Genomic DNA, 22937 nt, shown 5'->3' with positions numbered 1-22937 from the left:
TGATGTTCAACAATGAGGTTTCACTTTATTATGTTAGCATAACAGGAATATAAGGAGACAGTGAAGGCATTATCTTGACCCAGACAGCCTACTGCAGAGTCCAAAAGATGCTTACTGAAAATAGGTCATTTATATACCAGAGTTCTTGAAAAAACGAGGAACCATAAATGTGAATGGAATTAATGACATTATCCTTTTATCTGTTCTGAGGTAGTCATCAAAAGTTGTGGTAGAAGACATGCCTACTAAGTAGGAGTGCTATAATCTTGACACTGAGGCAGGGGTTCCATGCCAGTCCCACTCTTTAACCGTGGTAAACTAAGCAGGACAATTGTGGGGATCTCATCGATTCATTCGCATGTCTTACCTATTAGATAAGGTCTAATAGGAAGAGTTCATTTTACTACATCAGTGAACTACAAATTATCATCACTTCAAGGCAAGTCTAAAATCTGTTTTGGTATCAAATATCTGCGACTTCATTAAACACACCCAGAATAAATTAACATTGACAATTTATGCTCCAGTAACGAATCTTCTGTAGCCTTTATTAAAGCCTGAAATCTAGTTCCTTTACTCTTGAGATATTAAATGTGGGGTAAAACTTAATGGAAATACTTTCTTACTAAAAACTGAACTTCAAGGACCTGTCCAGTACTGAGTGGATGGGGTCTATCCCTATGTCAAGTGCCAAGTCTGCTGTTACAAAGGTGAACGTGGAACACGCAGCAGCAAGGTAAGCCTGTTCCCATGATCCTGCCATTTCTACAGTGAGCCTGCTCCAAGGATGAATGTTAAGTTTCATAGCTTCTGACCTTCAAAACCTAGCAAGATTATATAAATCAGACCTGACAATGGTGATGATAGCTCACTGGGATTAAGCCCTGAGGTATCTGGTGATGGAATGGTGCCGGCTATGCTTCTCCTAGGGTCTGTGTAGCGTAAGGATACGAAATGGGTACACTGCTTAGGGGCAGTGTTCCCCTTGACCTAAAAGGGTAGTGGAGGAGAGGCTGCTGTTCTCACTTGGGGGAGCAGAGGCAAGACCCAGGGGTATGGCCATTTGCATTTTATACTCTGAACAGAGTGCTGGCTCTGGTGGATTTGTTGGCAGGCTGTCCTTGTCTCCAGAGGTGGGTGAAGCCAACTGGGACACATAATTCAAATTAGCTTCTCCGGCTGGGATTTCTCCCAGGGAATTCATGTAGTTTTGTCCCAGTGCCTTTAGTAAATTTTCAGGTGAAGTCAGTGGTCCCAGCTGATGTGGTGGGGCTTGAGGGGTTACTGGGAAATGTCCACAAGAAGCAAAGTCAGAAGCTGCCTGATTATAGGTGAAGTTCTCAAAACACATGCAAGGTCCAGGGCCAGAGTAGTTCTTCTCCGTCGGAAGGAGGTAAAGGTAGGCAGGCTTAGTAAATTCAGTTTCTGTGAGTGACTTCCTAGTGCCTAAGAACTGTATCTTACTCCCTTCGGGCTTGTTTATAACTTCAATAGCATCTGGAACACAGTCGTTGACATACATTATTGTTAGATGAGGATTCTCCTGGAACAGAAACAAAAAATGTGCAAAGATAATGTGTGTGTGTGTATCACAGTATATAAAGCATGTGAAACGCACTTAGAGCTTCAATTTTTTTTTGTTGTTTTATCCTGGTCACAAGTTAACTGGAGGTGATGTTGAAAACCAAAAGATATCCCGACAGAAGAAATCAAAGTTGTGTTCAACCCTTTCACGGCTATGGGAGCAGAAGAGGCTTTTGCTTTGTGACATCTTCCTGAGAAGGTCTAGGAGTGTATGATTATTATAGCCCCAGCCCTGGGTTGGTCTTTAACAAGCATATGAGTATCCATACAATTTCCCAGCATTTACCTTGGATTTTATTAATGACAGGACACTGCTCTTGTAAGGGTTTGGACTATCAGGATAACACTTCTCCTTCAGCCTAGAAAAACAGTGAAAATTAGACAATTTTGCAATATAGCAGAATGGTTAAGAGTGAGAACGCTGGAGTCAGATTCCTGGGTTCTAATCCGTGCTTTATCAATCACTCATTAACACTGTAACCTTAAGCAAGCTTTTTAACCCTTCTATGCTTTAATTTCCTTACTGGTTCAATGGAGATCATTACGGTGGTGATGGTAGTGTTGGAAGCATTAAATGAATTGTTATATGTAAAGCACTTAGAACACTTCCAAGTACATGGTAAGTGAAATATAAATATTAGCTATTGCTATGAACAAATTTGGCAACATTTTAAAATAGTTGGTTTCCTTATTATTATTTTTGGCTGCGTTGGGTCTTTGTTGCTGTGCGCTGGCTATCTCTAGTTGAGGTGCGTGGGCTTCTTATTGTAGTGGCATCTCTTGTTGCGGAGCACGGGCTCTAGGTGCACAGGCTTCAGTAGTTGTGGCACGCAGGCTCAGTAGTTGTGGCACGTGGGCCCTAGAGCGCAAGGGCTTCAGTAGTTGCGGCACATGGGCTCTAGAGCACAGGCTCAGTAGTTGCGGCACATGGGCTCTAGGGTGCGCAGGCTTCAGTAGTTGTGGCACGCAGGCTCAGTAGTTGTGGCTCACGGGCTCTAGAGCACAGGCTCAGTAGTTGTGGCGCGTGGGCTTAGTTGCTCCACGGCATGTGGGATCTTCCCGGACCAGGGCTCGAACCCATGTCCCCTGCATTGGCAGGCAGATTCTTAACCACTGCGCCACCAGGGAAGTCTAGTTTCCTTATGTATTGATTTATTGCTTATCTGTTGATAAACAAGATTGTTTAAAACATCATATTTCCACCAAATCCTCCTTTGTTCTTTCCTTTTCAGCACTTTTCCTCATATTATCAGGTGTGACTTCTATCTCCTTTCTAGATTTTTCTTTGACTCCTTCTTGGATAAAAACCTTCCCCGCACACTTACCACTGACTTTTTAAGTAGCAAATTATCATGACGATCAAAACGCAGAAAATCATGGGCAGGATGATGTGTATCAGTGTATGGGCTGGAGAGGAAAAAGAAAGGGATATTTTTAATGACTGCTTTTCCCTCAAAGGAATAAAAATAGTTTTACATGTCTTTTATTCCTCAAAACTCCATTTGTGCAAGGTTCAATATGAGTTCTGTCTGACTGCTGGGGGACAGGGCAGTGAGATCAACCAGCCAACACAGGGAACCATTTGCCCTCAACACTTGTGACTCAAACCCACACCTCTCCTGACAGACTGGATCATTACTCCCCATTCTTTACTCCCTCCCTGTATGGGAATTACACTCCACACACTTGACTTGTGGGCTCAGCCACGTGAGTGAGTTGGTTTGGCCAATGGGAGGTGAGTAGTGGTCATGCTGGTTGGTAGCTGCGTTCGGTGTGCTTGTAGTTGGCTTGCTCTCTTGTGTTCCTGTGACCCACTCTGAGAAGAGTTGGTCCCTCAGAGCCACTGTCCCTTCAGCATAAGCCTCAGGGTGAACCTACATGGAACAAACCTGCCTGAAGCTTGGAGTCCCACCTGGCCCAGCCTACGTCAGCCAAGCCAGGAGCATGAAAAGAGAGATTTATTTTTGTATGCCATTGAGATTTTGAGGTATTTTATTACACGTCAAAACTTGACGAATGCACCCCTTCTAGTTAGGCTCTGAGAAAATTACCTAAGTCATCACCCGGGATAATTATTCTATTTTTATCTCTCAGATATGTCAACCTGTACTTCATTTTCATAAATGCCCATCTTCCTGGTCTCACTGCTTGCAAATCCGCCAAAGAATAGTTCAGCTGGGTTGGTAAACATCCTCTTTTATAAAAGCAAATCGCACGAAGGGGTTTGGAGGCTGACAGTCATTCACATGTACATATATTCCTGTTCAATCCCTTTGCCTCCCTGCCCTCCTCATCCCCCTCCACAGCTGTCCTGCAGGAATGGGGACTGACTTGTGGTGCTAGTGGATAACAACACTGGAGTTTTGTCAGGGAGGGCAGGCCCAACCCAGTGCTCTGAGGAAGCACAGGGCTCTGGAGAAAAGGACATGGGAAGGTAAGAGGGTGGCAGAGAAAGCACCTCGACAACTGGCCTAAAATTATCCCTGACACCAGGTAAGGCGAAAGAAACTCCTCCTGACACCACTAAAGAACACCGTGCTCTTGGACTTCCCTGGTGGCGCGGTGGTTAAGAATCCACCTGCCAGTGCAGGGGACACGGATTCGAGTCTGGGAAGATCCCACATGCCACAGAGCAACTAAGCCCGTGCACCACAGCTACTGAGCCTGCACTCTAGAGCCCTGTGCCACAACTACTGAGCCCACGTGCCACAACTACTGAAGCCTGTGCACCTACAGCCTGTGCTCCACAACGAGAGAAGCTACTGCAATGAGAAGCCCGCACACCGCAGCGAAGAGTAGCCCCTGCTCACCACAACTAGAGAAAGCCTGCATGCAGCAACGAAGACCTAACACAGCCAAAAATAAATAAAAAAAAATAAATCAGTACATATATGTTTAAAAAAAAAAAAGAACACCTTGCTCTCAAGAGCAGTACTTTTGATGACTACAATTGGTTTTAAAATTTGGTTAAATTACGAATTTGTAATGTATCTGAGAAGCAGCCTGGGGAGCTACCCATAGTAGTTTCCAAACTTCAGACAGGCTTTGCTAAACTTTTTGTTGAAGTATAATATGTGCATACAGAAAAGTGCTCCTAAGTGTACAGCTCAATGAGTTTTCACAAACTGAACGTACCCACGTAACCAGTACCCAGATCAAGAAAAAGAACGTTACCAGCTCCCCCGAGAGTCCCCCAGTGTCCCCATCCAGGCATCTTCCCCTCCCACGGTAACCACTAGCCTGCCTTTCAACCACATAAACAGCATTTGCCTCTGTCTATACTCTATGTGTGGAATTGTGCAGCAAGAGCGGGGCCCGGCTTCTGTCACTCACCATTGCATTTGTGAGTCCTCCATACTATTTTTCTAACTGTGGACTGTCATTCTCACTGCTGCAATTATGCAGCAACTTAGTTTACTTTTTCATAATAATCAATATAATCGAGTCACAGCCAAGGCTAAGGAGGTTTCTCATGAGTAAGGGAGATAAATGAAATCTAGAAAATATAATTGAGATAAAGATAATCATATGTATTATATGTGTGTGTGTGTGTCTTACACATACTCATACACACACCTCTACCAGCCAAGTAAATACTGAAGCTGGAAGAAAAACAGCCTGAAAATAAATTTAAAATTAACTCTAGAATGGCAAGCATGCTCAAGTAATGTGAGTTGTTGACTGAAATCTTAACCTGACTACGAGAGTTCTGGCCTTTGGCTTAGAGACCTGGGGCCATGTTTCAGCCCAACCTGCCACTGTGGTCGTGGGCATCCTCATCACCCGTCAGACAGCCAGGTCCAGTGGTTCTACCTGACGAGCCCACCCCATCCCCAGAGCCCCACCTTACGCTACTTGGCAACTCAGGCAGATATTTTAGCCTATTTGTTTTTCATGGAGGCGTATCTTGAGATGTCCTTTCCAGCGTGGACCTCCTATGATTCCTATCTGCTACCTACTTTCCCCGCTTTCCTCCGTCAGTATCTGTTTTCTCCCACCACCTTCCTCTTTGCTGGAGGGCAGTATTTACCAGCAGAATCTTATTTACCAGTAAGCTGCCATTCTTCTCCCTTCCTCTTCTTTCTCCATCTTTCAAGACAAATGCATTTTGAAAGGATGGCTCTCTTTATCTCACCCTTTCCCCATCAAATCTGCAAACACCGGGTTCGTGAACCAACACTGCTTGCCCCACCGTACTTTCTAGTACCCCCAGAGACGCAAAGTCAAGAAGCCAGTAATTTGCCACTGAGAGAAACCAGCCAGAAGTCTGGCTGCAGAGAGCAGTTCTGCTGAGAAGAACATCCCCACCCCTCTTGCAGACAGAACTCACAAGGCTCTTCCCAAGTCAACACTAAAATACGCCATCAGTGATTTTCAAACTATTCTGGGACTGAGTTCCAGAGAAGTGCCTCAGGGGCCAGAGAGAGGCAAGAGGAAGATTCCAGGTTATAGATCAGTTGGATTAGCTTCACTCTTATCTATTTTATGTAGTGGGATTCTGCGTAACATTTCCTTTTTTTTTTTTTTTTTTTTGGTGCGTTTCATCTAGAGAAAGAAAGAGACAGACACAGAAAGAGAAGAAAGGTTTAAAAATTCCCAATCTAGACAAAACCCATGCCCATGGTGTGTGTCATCTGTCAGTTTCCCAAGAACTGCTAAGAGTTTTGATTTGGAGAAACTCACAGTATTCATCCGGAGTTGTGACCTTTGTGAAGGCATCCAGGGGACCCTCGCCAACACTTGTGTAAGGAGTGACGAAAAACTCATAGACGGATTCCGGCTGTAGATTTTCCACAACGAATGTCTTTTGTCCCGGGTTGTCAATTGTGTATTTGCAACATACTGAATCCTCTGTGAGGTTAAAAAAAAAAAAATTTTTTTTTTCAAGAAGAAAAAACTATTAAGAGCATGATAAAGATCTTGTGAGACAGTGGGGCACTAATACTCTTGTTGACTTGGCACTGCCAACGTTTCTAAACCAACCAAAAATGAAATCATAATTTCATCACACTGGGGACACTGGAAAAATATTCGGGAGATGGGAAGCAAAGCAAGCACCCCACTAAACAAGGGATGTTCCTGACCAGGGGAAGCACTCAGACCTGCCAGAGAGAGAGGAAGAGCCTGCCAGTGCTTCTTAGATACACATTTTAATAAACTTTAATGAAGTCAAAGAAGAAATGAGGTTAGCAAGAATGTTTCCTAAGTAGGTTTTCTTAAGGAGCTGAGGGTATTTCAGGTGCTTCTAAAAATACTGGGCCACATTGTTTTTAAGTAAGTTAAAATCCTGGCCCCCATGGTCTTGTCCACCCTACTAATTTGTTTAAGCACGTGAGCACAGAATTCAGCCTGGCCACAATCAGAGACGGCCGGCAGCCTTTCCAATGATTTCAAATAATGAGACCTTGAAACGGTAAACAGACAAAAAAAAAAAAAAAGTCACCTGGAAGAACTGTCTTTTCAAATGCCGGGTGGCACTGCTCCCCCGCCTTGGGTTTCAGGTAGACATGGTATCCTTGTATAAAGCCAGGCTGGGATTCAGTGGAATAATCCTTCCAACTCAGAGTGAAGGAGTGGGAGGTCAACTTACTCATGACCACTTGAGGGTTGTCTGAAGGAGCTAGGAAAGGAAGTTGGGATAATGTAAGATTTACGATTTGGAAAGAGTCTCAGTGCACTGGTGTAAACTGAAAGCAGAACCACGGCCCACTCTGTAGGCGCGTGTGCCAAGTGAAGGAGTCTCATCTTTTTCTCTAGAGGATGTACGCCCTGACTTAGCTCGTGAGAGCTGGGAAGGAGTTGAGCAATCATCTTGTTCAAGCCTTACATCTCTCAGGTGTAGAAATGGATGCCCAGAGAGACTCAGTAACTTGGCAAGGTCACACAGCAAAAAAGAAAGGCTTTCTTAGACTTCATTCTGAGTCTGAATTCTCAACAGTGTTTGGGAGGATGAACTGAAGTAGGGAGGAAGGGAGGAGGAGGAAGGGTTATGTTTGAAGAGGTATGGGCAACTTTGAAGAACTCTAGTTCCCAAGTGGTAGCAGTGCACAATTGTCCAGGTGTCACAGGGAGAATCGGAAAGCGTTTATTCTGAGGCTTCCCTGAGAGCCTGTTTCAGCACATACGCTGGTGCACACCTGGCCTGTGTCCGCCAAAACACACAACACACCCTTCCTGCCTGTCTGGGGCAGCTCCCACCCAACGGAGAACCCCAAGAGCTGGTCTGATTGCTGAGAGGCAGTCAAGGACACAGCTGCCCAGCTTCCAGCGGGTGTGAGACCCTGGATGCCGAGAAGGTGAATTAGCAACCACATGGGAGGATCAAAACTCCCCCACACTGCTGCTGGGATCATGGTACAATTTCTGGGGGGGCAGCGATTTCACAACATCTACCAAAAGTCTTAAAAATTATAAAATTGTATTTAAGAAGTTCAAACCTTTTGGCTCGAGTATTCTACTTCCGGGGCGTTGTTGAAAAACCATTATCAGAGCGATGGACAAAGATTCAGCTAAAATGATGGTGAGTCAGATAGGGCATAAGAGATTTGGCCAAGAAAGAAGAGAGAGATTGAGTATTTGAGACTGCAACATAACTGAAGGTGAATTTTATAGTTTTTAATAGAGAAGTATTTTTGTAATCATCCTAAAAGTCCAACGACAGGTGATTTGACATATGCAAACCATGAGGCACTTTGCAGTGCTAAAAAATGACAGTTAAAGATTACTTAGTGACATGAGTCAAAAAGCACTTTACAAAACGGCATAGAGTAGTAATAAAAAAAGATCCCATTTTTATTTAAAAGTGTATATCTGTACTGAGAAAGGATACACATAAAATATTAACTCTGGGTATTTGCCCTTGGGTGGTAAAATTAGCAATCATTTTGTCTTCTTTTGCATAACATCTTATAAATTGTCTTTAATGAAAATGTTTTCTATTTGTATGATTAAAAAATAACTTTTTAAAAAACCCCATTGCCAGAATAAACGGGACACTGAAAATTAGGAAAGGTGCTGTAATCTTCCTAAACCCAAAGTGAAGAGTTTCTGGATTGTTCTGAACAATGGACACATTAAATGCTTTAAACTTACCCAGTTCCTCCAAGTATCCTGCTTTTTTCTCTAATAAATGAGCCATCCTTTTGGTAGAAAGTCCATAAATTCTGAAGTTGTATCGAACCCCTGGTCTAAAAGCACCTAGAGAAGAAAAGTCAACAGATTTTCAATAACACAGGATGCCATTCTCTTTACTTCTGAAAAGAAGAAGAATGAAAAATGAATTTGTGTCCCCTTAAGAATTTCCTCCTCGGGGTTTCTGCCCTTCATCGCCACCATCTTCCCTCCTTCCCCTGAATCCTCCAGCATTTCCGACGAAGTCTGGGCGACTGTCCTCTACATCATCCTCTTGATAAAGAGTTCGCAAACATGCCCTTATCCACGTGCATGCAACTGGGCGCAGAATTCAACCAGACACAGAAAACCATGTAAAACTCTCCTTTGACTCCAAATCCCCTGCCAGCGACTGGCCTTCTCTCTGCCCATGAAGGGCAAGCATCTGGAAGATTTGCTTCCAGTACCTCACTTTCCCCTCACACCATGCCACTGACACTGCTCAAGCCAAGGGAAGACTCCCCTCCTCACTCCCCACCAGCCACTGAATGCCCTCCTGGAGTCTCATCAGTCACCCTCTGGACCCGGACAATTCCCACATCTTTATCTTGAGCCCAGCAGATGGCGCCACCAACACCCCCCCACCCCCACCCCTAATCAAGCCACAAACCTAGGCTCCTTGAACTGCTACACTAGTAATCTCGAAATGACAAATCCAGTGTGGGAGGAAAGAGACCAAGTTCTAGATGTTCCATTGAAACTGACGTTGATAATCGACTCCCATCAGCTCTACTCCTGTTTCCCAAATCCACACACTTCATTGCTTTTGTAAAAGCTCTCAGGACAACTGTTATAATGTCCCTCTGCCATTCATTTGAGACTGCTGACTCACTGCTGAACAAATTCATGAAACTCATGAACACCTATTCCAGCCTTTGGTCCAGGTAGTCTCTGTAAAAGTAGATACAAAGGTCAAACCTTAGACCACATCACTGCAAAATTTGAACTCCAAGACCCACGCTGGATTTGTAGTTATCAGTTGAACACAAAGTATCTGAGATGATCCAGAAACCTGTTGAAGTTGCCGCCAGGTGAATGGAGCAGCATGGTAATACAGAAGGTTCTTCTTACCCGAGCTAATGACTGTGCTTGTGGTATTGGGGCCTAGGTTTTTCCACTGGAGAACACAGGGCAGGTCCTGGGGACCATCACACCACTCCACAACATAGCCTGTGGCATCTCCGGATTGGGGTTTCCAAGACACAGAAAATCCATCCTCTGTGCCGTTAACTCTTCCTTTTTCAACCTCTTCTGTACATACAAAGAGGGCAATGCTTCAGATTTAATTAATCATACATTTTGCAAAAATATCTAAAGAAGAAAATAAACTTGAACGTGCAGTGTATCTAGCAGGTAAAAGCCCTACCTCTGCAATTGCTACGGGGCTTGGGTTAGGGCAGGAGGGATCTTTTCCTGCCTCTCACTCCAAACAAATATTCACACCTGCCCTTCAGATGCCCCCTGTCCTGATCTTCTGAGACCCAAAGGGACGTCAGCCCCTAAAACAGGGATCAGCAAACCACCGCCAGCAGGACAAATCCAGCCCTGGAAGCTTGTTTTTATATGACCCTTAAGCTAAGACTGGTTTTAAGATTTTTAAAGAGTTTTTAAAAACAAACAAAGAATACAGAATATAGATTGGAGACTGTCTGGCCTATAATGCCTAAAATATTTACTCTCTGCCCCTTTACCGAAAAAGTTGTTGACCCTTGACCTAGAACTGTGTCTGGTACTTGATCTGCTTTCAAAAATCATCTGTTGAATGAATGAATAATTTGGCTTAATTGTCCCACATAATGCTGGCTGCTCCTGAACTAACTACTGTCTCCCAGATTTTAGGGGCAGAAACTGAGGTGAGTGTGGAGAAAAAAGGAAAGAACAATTCAGGTATGTACTAAGCCAGATTATGAACGGATGTGCACACTACTTATGACCTAGGATACCACCTCAACGTATTTTATGCACCAGGGTAGTTTTCCTAAGGTCTGACAATTGGAAAAAAGGTGATATGGTCTCAATGGACTACAGTTCTACTGATTTCAAGCAGGTCAGCCTAGATATTGAGGGATGAGAATTTCTCCTATTTCCGAGGCTGACTCCACTGTTCAGTGGTCCCTGGTGGTCACTCTAGTGAAAGCAGACTCTGATCAAGGGGTGGACCTGCAAACAGCTGTTCAGAGAGGCAGGCAGTGTGGCGCAAATGTTACATGGGACAGACTTAACACTCAAAATGTACTTGTTGCTTCTCTGCAATTCATATTTAACTGGGCATCTTTAATTTATCTGGCAATTCTAATTAGAGCTGAACATTGATGTGAAAGCAGGATGCTATTACATTTTCTAGGGCACCAAATTATCACCCAGCTGGGAACACCGAAAGGACTTTGCAGCCCCAGGCATGAGGCGAGAGGTTCCCCAAGAAGGCCTGTGCCTATCCTACCCACATGGCTTCTCTGTCTTCCTTCATCAGAGAGACAAATCTCTTTCATATTAAAACTGACATTTTCTACTTCACTTATTCACACTGACTAAAATTTCACCCCAAGCTTAGAAGCATGACTCTTACTAAGCTGCTTCTTTAAAATTGCAAATATGTTTTGAGGAGTGGAGGTAGAGGAAAAGAGAAAGGGAATCTATCTATTTTCTTTTTCTTCAGTCATTCACACTCTAGTGTGAATTGGCTAAACCTCCTTGGTCTGTCTCAGAGCACATCAGTGCCTTTATCCACTCTGGAGACTTAAGAATGTGGACCACATCAGGAAAGCTGGATAGGGCTTCACAAGGTGAAGGAATGGGTTCTAAAGGCAGGGCATGGGGAAGGAAGGTATGATAGGAACCCACAGATAGGGATGACCCCAAACAGATAATAGTGTTTAGCAGAGTTGTTTGAGCTGAGCCTCATTGGAGGCAGTGTTTTTTTAATCTGTCAGCTCCCCCAGGGTGAATGAAATGCCCACCTTTCCCATTCGGCCCTAATAAAGACAGAATAACTTCCTTCTCTAATACAGTTCTTGACAAGCAAAGATTAGGTTAAGTGACTCCTTAGTTTTTCTCCTGTGGCACAATCCCAATTTCTTTCTCTTACTTGACACACAGGATAGTTCTTAAACAAAGTAAATAAAACAAAATAATAACACCCTCTAACCTAGCCCACTTAACCTAAATTTAAGCCTAATTTGAATGATAGGTATAAAGCAATGTGACATAACCCTACAAGCAGGGTCTGAAAATTTTTATAGCAGTAACTGAAGGGTGACATTATTGCAAGGTTCATGAATGACCTTAGGATGTCTGTTGGGTCATGTCCAAGTGTGCAGTGTCTCAGAGTGTGTACTGCTGGGGGCGGGGTTAGTGCAGCCAACCTCTTTTCACAGCTCTCCCAAGAAGGAAATTTACACCATTATTAATTGTACACGTAAGGTCATTTCCACCTTGTTTGGTCTCTCACAGGCTAAGGGTTTAGCCAGTTATCACCATTTTATTCCACAGCTTTGGCAAAGCCCTTCTCGAAAGATGATGCTAGCTCTCCTCATGATGTCCAGAAATGTTCCTGGGCTCTTTATAGGTGGCCGAGACTGACAAAATATTCTGCCATATAATAAATGCACCTCGTGTTTCATAAGCCACAAAGCACTTTCATACCATCTCTAACTCTCAGCTGGGACTGTTTGTCGGTGTTGCATTTATTTGAATAAATTTGAGACAATTTCCCAAGTTGGTGGAAGAATCCCTGAGATATGGCTGAAATCTTCTTCCCACACGAAGGAGGACTGCGCCAGAAACCCGCTGAAACGCCTGAACCCAAAGAAAATGACGGACAGTGTTTGGCAGCTAGATCTTTTGTCTCCCCAAATTACTGTCTTTCTGATTTATCCACCTCTGCCTAATAACACCATCAACACTTTTCTAGAGAAGAAAAACAAAACCAGAAACACTCACCGTTTCCAGGGTCTCCAGAAACGACAATTACGGAAGCAGGAGAAGGGCCCACACTGTTGTGAGCTGTGACATGGATTTGGTAAGAACACTGATCGAGGGTTAGTTCTGTGCTGCTGGCGGGAGCAGGGATGGAGAGGACCTCGAACCTGGATGGCTTGTCTAGGTTTTCTACAATTACATTATAGAACAGGATCTTCCCATTGGCATGCACTTTTGAGAGTGGCTGAAAAAAATATTAAACAATCATTTCAAAATGGGCTTTCCTCTGAAAAGAGTTTCTGTCCCTTGATTGAACACACACACACACACACACACACACACACACACACACACACACACACACACACACACACACACACACACACACACACACACACACACACACACACACACACACACACACACACACACACACCCCGGGCTAATTAAAACAGCTTAAGAGAGAAAATAACCTTCTAAACCAAGCTTGAAATCAGACATTCTATTCTAACTAAAATTGAGCAGAGAATAGGATCATTTGGGGGAGATCTCAGAGTATACTGTGTCCAGAGAGGAGTGACCAAGTCAGGAATAGAGAGAAAGGGGGACTCTTTAGCCTGGATTAAAACTCAGTGAGTATGGAGTGGGAAAGACAGGAGTGGACCCAGATGGGAAGGGCCTGAACCTCCGGCCTACCTTCCTGAGGACAGACAGTGCCCCTGGTGTGTGCACCCCCAGACCTGAGATTGGGCTGGGGCAACTGTTAGCTTGGGGTGTGGACAAAACCTGGACGTACAGACTGGCACGTGCACATGTGTGTGCATGGGGGTCCTCCCTCGTGGGGAGGACCGGAGTGGAGATGGGAAAAAGAGTGGGGTGGCCTGCGGCCAAGGACCAGCTCCCTCAGCATGGCCATGACTTAGCATCAAACACTGAGGAATCCGAGAGTTCTTAACGCAAACCAGGCCTTCCACGTTGTCGTGAAGGCATGTCAGTTAAGACAGAAAGACAAGATTAATTTTATATTGCAGTTTTTTAGCTTGACTTAAAACTTTTAAATATAAATACTCTGAATAGTTAAATATTTATAACTTTTAATTATGGTATATATTTCTCCACTTATACTCATGGACTGGGCCCTGCAGATGTTAGGGGCAGGCCTGAGGAGAAGTTAGGAGATGCAGTTCTAACAAGCAGAACTGGCCACCTGTGCAAGAGGCTGCTGAGGAAGGAGTTACTGGTCCAGCGCTGGGGAAATGGATGTGGAGCTGGGATTCCTCCACTGGGTAACAAATTCTACTGGATTCATGTTAACAGCCCTCCCCATCAGAAGACTGCACCAATGTCTAGTTTCAGTGAAAGATAACTGCCAAGCAAAAATCTGTCTCTTTGAACGTCGGCATCTCACCTTCCAGAATAAACTCACAGTAGGATGTCCCGACACCATCTTCAAGTTTCTCCAGATATCGGGAGCCTCTGAGGGAGCTGAAATTAACCAAAGAAAAGCTCTAGGGTCACAATATGCACATACAATAATACATTCAACCCTTCTCTAGTTTCGTCAACAAAAGTGACCACGGCCTGTCCTGCCTGAGCCTGCTTCTTGCTTTTTCACTCTCTGTGACTTCTACCCACTTGGCGGCGGCCATACTGGTCTCGCCTCACTAGGGGCCCAGAGTAGGTGCTTTACAAAAGGGCTGCTACATCTGAATGGGACATCACATGGGGCCTTTGTGAACTCAAGCCTCAGAGCTTCTGGAAGCCACCAGGGAATTCTGGAATCCTTTGTCAGTCCAATTCTAGGAGGTTAGTCAGGTAAATTTCCCATATTTGGAATTTCTAGGAGCAGCAGACTGTTGCTATTTCCTTGCCCCACTTGTGAAGGTTGCAATGGACACACTCAAGTGGAGAGCCCCAGGGGAAGGCTGCACTCTTCCCCGAGTTCCTAACTGCACACGGGCTGGCCTGTCGCTGCAGTCAGAGCCTGAGACCCCTTCCTTGCCACCCTCCTCCCCATGCACGCCCACCCCCCCAAGTTCCTGGCCTGGGCCAGCTGCCTGCATGTGGACCCTCAGGGCACTGGCTGCACGCCTCTCCCCAGCATATGCCTCTCCCCAGTCTGTTCTAGAAGAGCTTGCTTCCTTGTCTTTCTTGCCAGTAAACGGTAGGACCAGTTGATTTATGATTTGCTTCGACACATCTCTGTGCAAGAAGCATTGTTTTGCAACATAACACATACAAATTTAGTTCTCTGTTTCATAAAAATATAGTTTACAGTCCCCAATAATTGAAATTTAAGAAAGTCCTTTTTTTCCCCCTTAGTTACTGACACTTTCTACTCAACATAAAGGTGACCATATATTTTTAAAATCTATTAGAGGCAGATTTCAGTTTTCTCAACAAGCCGTCGGAGAAGCCAATATTAAATCAAAAACATATTGAAATACTCAGTGAGAGACCCCCAAGCTCAATGCAGCATCTTCAGCTGGTTTGTACAGGACTACTTGCAAGAAAAGAGAATTGCAGCACAGTTGACGGTGCTCCATCTTTATGTCAATATAATTTCTCCCATGGTGTCATTTAGCTCTGCTCACCATGATTCTGCTTAAGTAGGATTATAATACACATAAACATTGACTTTGCCAGCATTAAGCAAAGTGTTATTCAAGGTGAAAAAAAAATCTGTGGATTCACCATCAGTAGATTCATCTCATTTTCTCGTCATCATCGAAAGCAAAGTTAAGTATTTTGCAGGTTTATGATACTATAATCTAAAAGAAACTGTTTACTAAAAATGCCATCTTTCTGTTATTTTTCATTGCACTAAATTTTAGGTATAATGTTGGAATAAATTTGCAAAAAAATCCCAAAGCAATGCAGTATTAATAAAGTAAAAATTCTTTAATGAAACACAACTGAGGAATAAACCAAATTACCATCAGAAACAGGGCTCTGGAGGGGACTACCCCCCAAGAAAAATGACTGGAGTCTTGAAGGGGAGTGGTGGGGGGCTGACAAGGGGAGGAAGCCTGCTGAGCACCTCTGGTGACCAGCCCTGGGTGTGGGTTTTCAGGCACTGCCCTCGCCAGCCCGCCAATCAGAGTCACTGCTTTAAAACGTTCCCCCCAGGCTGAAACAGAAAGAACTCACCAGCTTACAAACACAAATAATAAGATGGGATCAAATAAATAGATATAATCCTTCCTTAGGCAGCAAAATAGCCAGGACTTGAATCACAAAGATCTCCAGGCTGTAATGACACCCCCGAGAGACAGACCATGCAGATGCCAGTCTGGGTCAGATCAGGGGGGAGCTCTGGAGTCAGCCAGCCTGGGCCTGAGCTACAGTCACAGCTCAGTCCCTTGCTAGCGGGGCCAGTTAAACTCCTCACCCTCCCTGGGCCTCCGCGGCCTCATCTATCAAGTGAGGATAATAACAGGACCTACTGCATGGTGGGAGGATTTGAGGGGAAAACATTGCAAGCACTCGGAGCTGTGTCTGGCACATACTAAACACGTAGAGAAGCGGTAACTGCCCTGGTTACTGTTGTCACGTCTCTGCCCTTCATTAACTCTGCAAACCAGGCATGTCTCCCCAGTTTAGGGGCCCAAGTTGTTTCATGTGTAAAGTGGGCAACAGTAAGACTTTATCATCTGGGATTGGAAGGAGGTGAAAGCAACGCTGGGCCATCTCATCTCCTGAGGTTTATGAGGTCTAAGACATAGTTATTTGGGGCAAAAAGTCTCTGTTCAGTCATTATTGAGGAAACGACCCCTGAGAGCATGATGAGAAGGCTCCCAGTTTGTTGTCAAGGGAACCAAAAACTTAACAATGATGATTCAGTTTCCAAATACCATTACATTTCCAAACACAGCCCGAGGCTGTTTAGCATGAGATCAGTGCTTTCCTCAGCACAAACGCTACTGTTTGTCCCCAGTCCTGAATTAAAAGTTTATACTAATTTACACAGCCCCAGATCCAACGGGAATCCAGCAATACCTTTAGCTTAGAAACCACTTTGGCAAATTGAAGATCAGAGAGAAAATGTTCAGTAGAAATAACTCAGATGGCAAATGTCTGAGGTAGATATCTTCCCACTCACATTTCATTAGGCATTTAATTTAGGGTTTTTTTGTTGTTGTTTTTTAAAGATGGTACCAAGCCTCTGTTATACTTTCCCCTGAGTTTTTGGCACAAACAAAAGTTCTCAGAGAAGCCCACCCGTCTCCTGTCAGTCAGTTTAGACCCTTGGGATGTCAGGGAGCGGACCGTACCAGCTTCAGCTGTGTTGAATTTTTGACTGATCAATTCACTCCATTTCCAGAAGTGGTTGGTATAAGCACAGCGTACTCGGGCCACGTATTCTGTGTCAGGCTCCAGTTCACTTAAGAGGTACTCACCATTCACCTTGATGGAAACATTGCTTTGCTTAATTTAAAAAAAAAAAAAAAAAGGTGGGGGGGGAGAAGAAGACAGAAGTATTGGTGAGCATACTTCATTGCAAAGCCAAATCACACACAGAGTAAGACCTGATTTGGAGTAAGACTAGTTCTTCTTTGAGAAAAAAAAATCTCTAAACTCTAAAAGTTTATGATTAATTTCCTGGACCTTTTAAACAGATGACCCATATCATTTGAACACACATAGGAATAAGAGTTTAAAGAGGTTTCACTCACCAGTCTCTCTGTTTAGACACAAAGAAATTCTTGAAAATAGAAAGTTAAACACTTACTTGTATCACTTTTCCTTCAGCAAGGAGTTCAAGCTGACACAAAAGTGTGGAATTGTTTCCAATGGAGTGTACCTTCCAGGTCATGGTGGCATTTGTGGCACCAACATTTTTAGGTAATAAGTTATAGGGAGTCATTGGATGAACTGCAAAAAAAAAAAAAAATGAAAAAATGAAAACAATTCAAGCACAGATCCAAAAGGACTGGTAAATAGGCAGTTCATTTTTTTTTTTTTTGGCAGTTCATTTTTATATTGATTTGTTCAATAAGCATTTTTGTTTATCTCTGAGAAAATGGCAAACAAAACCAGACTTGCAGCCAAGATGGAGTAGCCAAGTGTAGCCTTTTCTCTCACTGATTATATTAGAAACTCGGAACAAATACAAGAAGAAACGGACGACTCTTAAAATTAAACAAAAGCAGGCAAGAATGTAGAGGGGAGTCAAAACTTGAAGTGGCCCATCAAAGAGAATATAACAGAACCCAGAGTCTAGCCAACGTAACATTAACAGTTTCAAGGATACAATCCAAAATGATTAGACATACAAAACAAAACCAAAAAAGAGAAAATGTCACCAATTTTCGAGGAAAAAGACAATCAGCAGATGTCAACTTTGAGATGACCCACGCCTCAAGATGACTCCCTTAGAATGCTAAAATTAGATAAAGAGTGTAAAACAGATCCATGAGGTATAAGCAAATGCATCCAGGGACTTCCCTGGTGGCGCAGCGGTTAAGAATCCGCCTGCCAATGCAGGGGACAGGGGTTCGAGCTCTGGTTCAGGAAGATCCCACATGCCGTGGGGCAGCTAACTAAGCCTGTACCCCACAACTACTGAGCCTGCGCTCTAGAGCCCACAAGCCACAACTACTGAAGCCCATGTGCCACAACTACTGAAGCCTGTGCGCCTACAGCCTGTGCTCCGCAACAAGAGAAGCCACCGCAATGAGAAGCCCGCGCACCGCAACGAAGAGGAGCCCCAGCTCGCCACAACTAGAGAAAAGCCCACGCACGGCAACGAAAACCCAATGCAGCCAAAAATAAATGAATAAATAAATTTATTAAAAAACCAAAAAGTAACTGCATCTGAAATGAATAAAAGGAAAACACTTCTCAGCAGAGAAATAGAAACTATTTTTTTTTAAAAAAGAATTAAGTGGAAATTTTAGAACCGAAAAATAGAATATCTGAAATAAAAAAACCTTCCACCTTACGCACTTCCACAGTTGCTATGTGACCTGGCCACTGCCTACCACTCCAATCTCCTTTCTCTCACGGGAAAGACACAAGGATATTCTTCCCTGCATGAAACACCCAGAGCATGTTCCCACCTCAAGGCCTTTTCAAATCCTGTTCTTTTTTTTTTTTTTTTTTTGCAGTACATGGGCCTCTCACTGTTGTGGCCTCTCCCGCTGCGGAGCACAGGCTCCGGACGCGCAGGCTCAGTGGCCATGGCTCATGGGCCCAGCCGCTCCGCGGCATGTGGGATCTTCCCGGACCGGGGCACGAACCCGTGTCCCCTGCATCAGCAGGTGGACTCTCAACCACTGCACCACCAGGGAAGCCCTCAAATCCTGTTCTTTTGCTCCAAATGTTATAGATGTTTTCTGCCTCCTCATCCTTCAGTGCCCTCATCCCAACTGAAGCAGCACCCCAGCATTCTCTACCCGTCACCTGAATTTTATCTTCTTTCTAAGACTTAGCGATGCTTGAAATTATGTTATTAACTTGTTTACATGTTTACTGTGTGTCTCCATGCCCCACTCTCAACCCTCTCTCCAAACACACACTAGCATGTACACACATTAGGGGCAGTTACTCAACTCTGTTCACTGCTGGGTGCCCAGTGCCTGCTACATTGGTGGCACCCTGTAATTAGGTGACTGAAGTGATCATTAAGTTGAAATCTAAATGAGGTGTAGAATTAAGAAGGTAAAGGAGAAGTACAAGAATTCCAGAAAAAATGAACAACGAGTTTAAAGATGCTGCATTTCATAAGAGAGGCAGGGGTGTGGTCAAAACATAGAAAGAGATATTCAACTTCAGGGTTGTGCAGGTCCAAACCATTGCAAAATACCACTTAACATCCATTCAACTGACAAAAATGCAAAGGGTGACAAAACCGACTTGGAGAGAATATACTGGTACAACCACTTTGGAAGCGAATTTGGCATTATCTTGTAAGTTGAAGAACATTCACATTTTCTGAGTCCTCACCAATTCCATTCTTAGGTATATAGGTATATACGCAAGAAAAACAGCTACAACTCTAGGTGTGTACTGGATATATATATCAAAATGCTGTATCCAAGAGCATAAACCTTAAGACAATCTGAAAATCCACCAAAAGAGATGCATGAATAAAACACTGTATATTTATGCAATGAAATACTCTCCAGCAGTGAAAATGGACTACAACAACACTCAACAATATGGGTAAATATTAGCAATTTAATATTGTATAAAAGCAATTACTAGCTTGATGTCTCCTATACATTAAAACAAAATAAAAACAGTATTTTGGGGGTTTCATAAGACAATGAGAATACATACACATGCACACACATGACTTAAATCTGTTATCTTAGTGGAAGTAGCAGGGTGGGGGGGGCTGTGGGATGGGAGATGAAGTAAGTTATTGTCAGATTTCTATTTTGAACTTGAGGTAAGCTCGTTGGTGTTTATTACGTTATCAAAATAAACAAATAATGGGGACCACAAGTCATGCACGCACCCAAGTTTATAACTTGGCACAAACAAGTGATAAACTAAAACCTTCACTTGGGATGTGAATTAGGTGAAAATCTACGGCACATTTACCTGATCACACAGTGTGTCAAACAAAGATACGCTCGTGGCCACAGTGGGCTACACTCAAGTCTCACCTCGTTGGGTCAGGTTAAAAAGAATACTGACACTTCTTTTTCTGAAGTAGTTTTCAGCCAGGAGTGTGAAGTTATAAGTTTCTTGTGAGTCCTGAGCGACTTGCCAATCACACCAGTTTCTGTGTTTACAAAGTGTCTTTTTTCCGGAAAATCTTAAAGAAAAAAAGAAACAACACCACACAACAATTTCAGGGTTTACATTTTTGTCAATGCAGACATGTATCCCTGAATCCACTGAGTATCCCTGAGACACACTCAGTGGCTTTCAAACTATGTTCCACACAACAGCATCGATCCGTCACCAACAAATACCAATGACGAAAATATTGTTTCAAAAAATTTGACCTGTGCGGTTAAATGTGTAATGATGAATTGCTGACTTCTCCTCTTGGGTGGTGAAAACTTTCCTTAGTTTACTTTGGATACTCTTAAAAAGGTAGAAATTAGGTAGACCTAGATTACCACATGGAATGATTTTCATATCAAGATTCACCATTAACAGCCTTTCTTATCATTTTTATGCTACATTGTCCTTTAACAAAACTCAGGTAGAAAGTATTGTATACCTGAGACCACTTAAAGATTTCTTCCTGACCCTGGCAGGTGGTTTGAAAATATTTGTTCAAATTTTCTGTAACACTGTCACAAGTACCTTAAACAAGGAAGAATCCATCACTAATGTAACCAAAGCTCACTTACGATTCAAATAAAGTATAGCTTTGGGAAGGCTGTTTACTCAAGCCAGTGTCGCTCCCGGGATCCCAAGTACAGGTCAAAGTCTTGAGGTCCTGGGTTTCACAAGAAAAGTCCTTGGGCTCTTCAAGCACTTCTGTCCGTACAAGGAAAAAACAGATGAAAGACCTAGCTGAAGCTCTTTATCGAAAGACAAGTGAAATGGAAAGTTCTCTTCGGGGTCTGAGGCCACAGAGTTGCTCTGAACAATGAAAAGATTACTTCAATGGGGGCCAACGCATCAGCAGCTCCAGAAAGGCACACTGCGGGTACCTCATCTTGGTCCCTACTCTTTCCTTCCCTGGTGCTTTGCTGGGGTATCACCGAGGATGGCAGACGTGTACTGCATGTGGTCTGCACTCTGTCTGCCTGATGAAAGTTGTAACCCCAGTGCCTGCTAGCAGCATTCAACAGTACTGCTACATGCAGACAGAGTGAACAGAACAATGAATGAATGGGGTCAGCGTTGCTTGGTGTTTCACTGTAGATGCCCTGGCTTACTGGGAACCTGGGCTGTGCTTGGGATGCCGGGAAGCCAGATCTGGGGACCCCGCTAAACTCAGCAGCTGGAGGCTGAGAGTTCCAAGAAATGTACGGGCAGCACCGCCAAGTCCCCGAGGCACCGCAGTTCTCGGAGGCCACGCCAAGAGGCACAGGTGACCAAGCGTCTGGGAGATCAGAAACAGCCTTTGGCAGGGGAAGCAGGGAGGGAGGAGTTGCAGATACCGCCCCACTGTGCAGGGGAAGGGAGGCCACTGAGTGAGCACACTGGGACCTACAGGGAAAGTGAAACGCTGCCTTCTCTCCCCTCGCCATCACCCATGGAGGTACCTGACACCTCTGCACCCAGTTAAGAACAGCAGCGGCCTCATCTGCAGAAGTCCTACTGCGTGCAGCCACCATACCGGGGCAGGGCCCTGGCCGTATGCAGTAACCCTCACAACAGCCATTACTGGGTCCATTCACAAAGGAGAACACTGAGCTGAAGAGGCTGGGAAACTTGGCCGAGAAGGCACTCCCAGCCGTGGCAAGAAGAGCCAAACCTGGGTCTTCCGGCCACCACCTCGGCTGCCTCTCTAGGGCCATCCAGCCTGCAGCCCCTCTCCTCCCTCTCCCAGCCTACAGCCATTCCAGCATGGCTAACGCAAAGCAGGACATCGTCCCAGTGGTCCAGGTCATGACCTGAACTTTCTCCCGAACGCTCTTGCTTCCTAGGAATAAAACTGTCAGTAAACTCAAGAAAACAACAGGAAATCCGACAAGGATTGCTTCAGACTGTCTTTGCCAGAGTCTCTCCTAGAAGACTTGGGAAACAAAAGAAAATTGAGGCCACGAGTGGAAACGTTTCCTTGTCTTCTGGGAAAGGAAATTTGATCTATTCCACAGGAAATGGGAGGGGGGCACAGAGATGTGGACACTCACTTGAGACAAAGAGAACGATGCCTCCCAAAACTCCTCCCTGGTCCACCTTACAGAAGACATTTGTCCCTTTTTCCCTAATAAAAGACACGTTCTTCAACTCGAACGCAGACACGCTTCGATCAAGCTGTTCTCCATATATCTGTACACCTTCCAAATAACAGGATATGTTGTCCTGGTGGATCCTAGAAACGTAACAAATGGTGACGTTGGAGCCTTCTTCCACCAGCTTATCTTTAGGGAAGACAAACAATGGATCATGTCCAAGCAAATTCTGTGCTGCAAGATAAAAGAAGACAGCTCAGTTAGACTTGGACACAAAAGTCAAACCAGCCCCCTCCTGCCTCACTCTCAACAGATAGCTTTAGCTTTTTCTGCCTCCTGGAGAAAACAGGAAGCTAAAATTTCTACAGCAGATCTATAAACTTTGGTGTGTGCAAAACCATCCTCTGTACCATCCCTCCTACTGCCGCGATCATACCACTGCTCTCGTTCTTA

At 44.2% G+C, this 22937-nt stretch overlaps 1 protein-coding gene across 5 annotated transcripts in view; it reads right to left on the bottom strand.

Annotated features, from left to right (window-relative positions):
• OSMR (oncostatin M receptor) overlaps positions 1-22937 on the bottom strand; it is a 57321-nt gene continuing 34384 nt past the window's right edge. For 3 of the 5 annotated variants that reach the window (XM_067730560.1, XM_067730564.1, XM_067730563.1), the window contains 15 exons: positions 22443-22718; positions 20988-21117; positions 20289-20440; positions 17405-17547; positions 16947-17100; positions 14081-14157; positions 12694-12916; positions 9826-10005; positions 8677-8781; positions 8022-8093; positions 7028-7204; positions 6268-6435; positions 2910-2991; positions 1871-1943; positions 1-1543 (listed from right to left, as the gene is read on the bottom strand). In XM_067730560.1, the coding sequence (XP_067586661.1) occupies positions 968-1543; positions 1871-1943; positions 2910-2991; positions 6268-6435; positions 7028-7204; positions 8022-8093; positions 8677-8781; positions 9826-10005; positions 12694-12916; positions 14081-14157; positions 16947-17100; positions 17405-17547; positions 20289-20440; positions 20988-21117; positions 22443-22718 (2588 nt within the window). In that variant the 3' untranslated portion in view covers positions 1-967. The remainder of the gene's footprint in view (positions 1544-1870; positions 1944-2909; positions 2992-6267; positions 6436-7027; positions 7205-8021; positions 8094-8676; positions 8782-9825; positions 10006-12693; positions 12917-14080; positions 14158-16946; positions 17101-17404; positions 17548-20288; positions 20441-20987; positions 21118-22442; positions 22719-22937) is intronic. The other 2 variants (XM_067730565.1, XM_067730562.1) reach the window with 2 other exon arrangements.

The sequence above is a fragment of the Pseudorca crassidens genome, chromosome 3 (genome assembly GCF_039906515.1).
Source record: "Pseudorca crassidens isolate mPseCra1 chromosome 3, mPseCra1.hap1, whole genome shotgun sequence".
Classification (NCBI taxonomy): domain Eukaryota; kingdom Metazoa; phylum Chordata; class Mammalia; order Artiodactyla; family Delphinidae; genus Pseudorca; species Pseudorca crassidens.
Note: the sequence above shows the minus strand (reverse complement) of the source record. Positions and strands in the feature narration are given on the sequence as shown.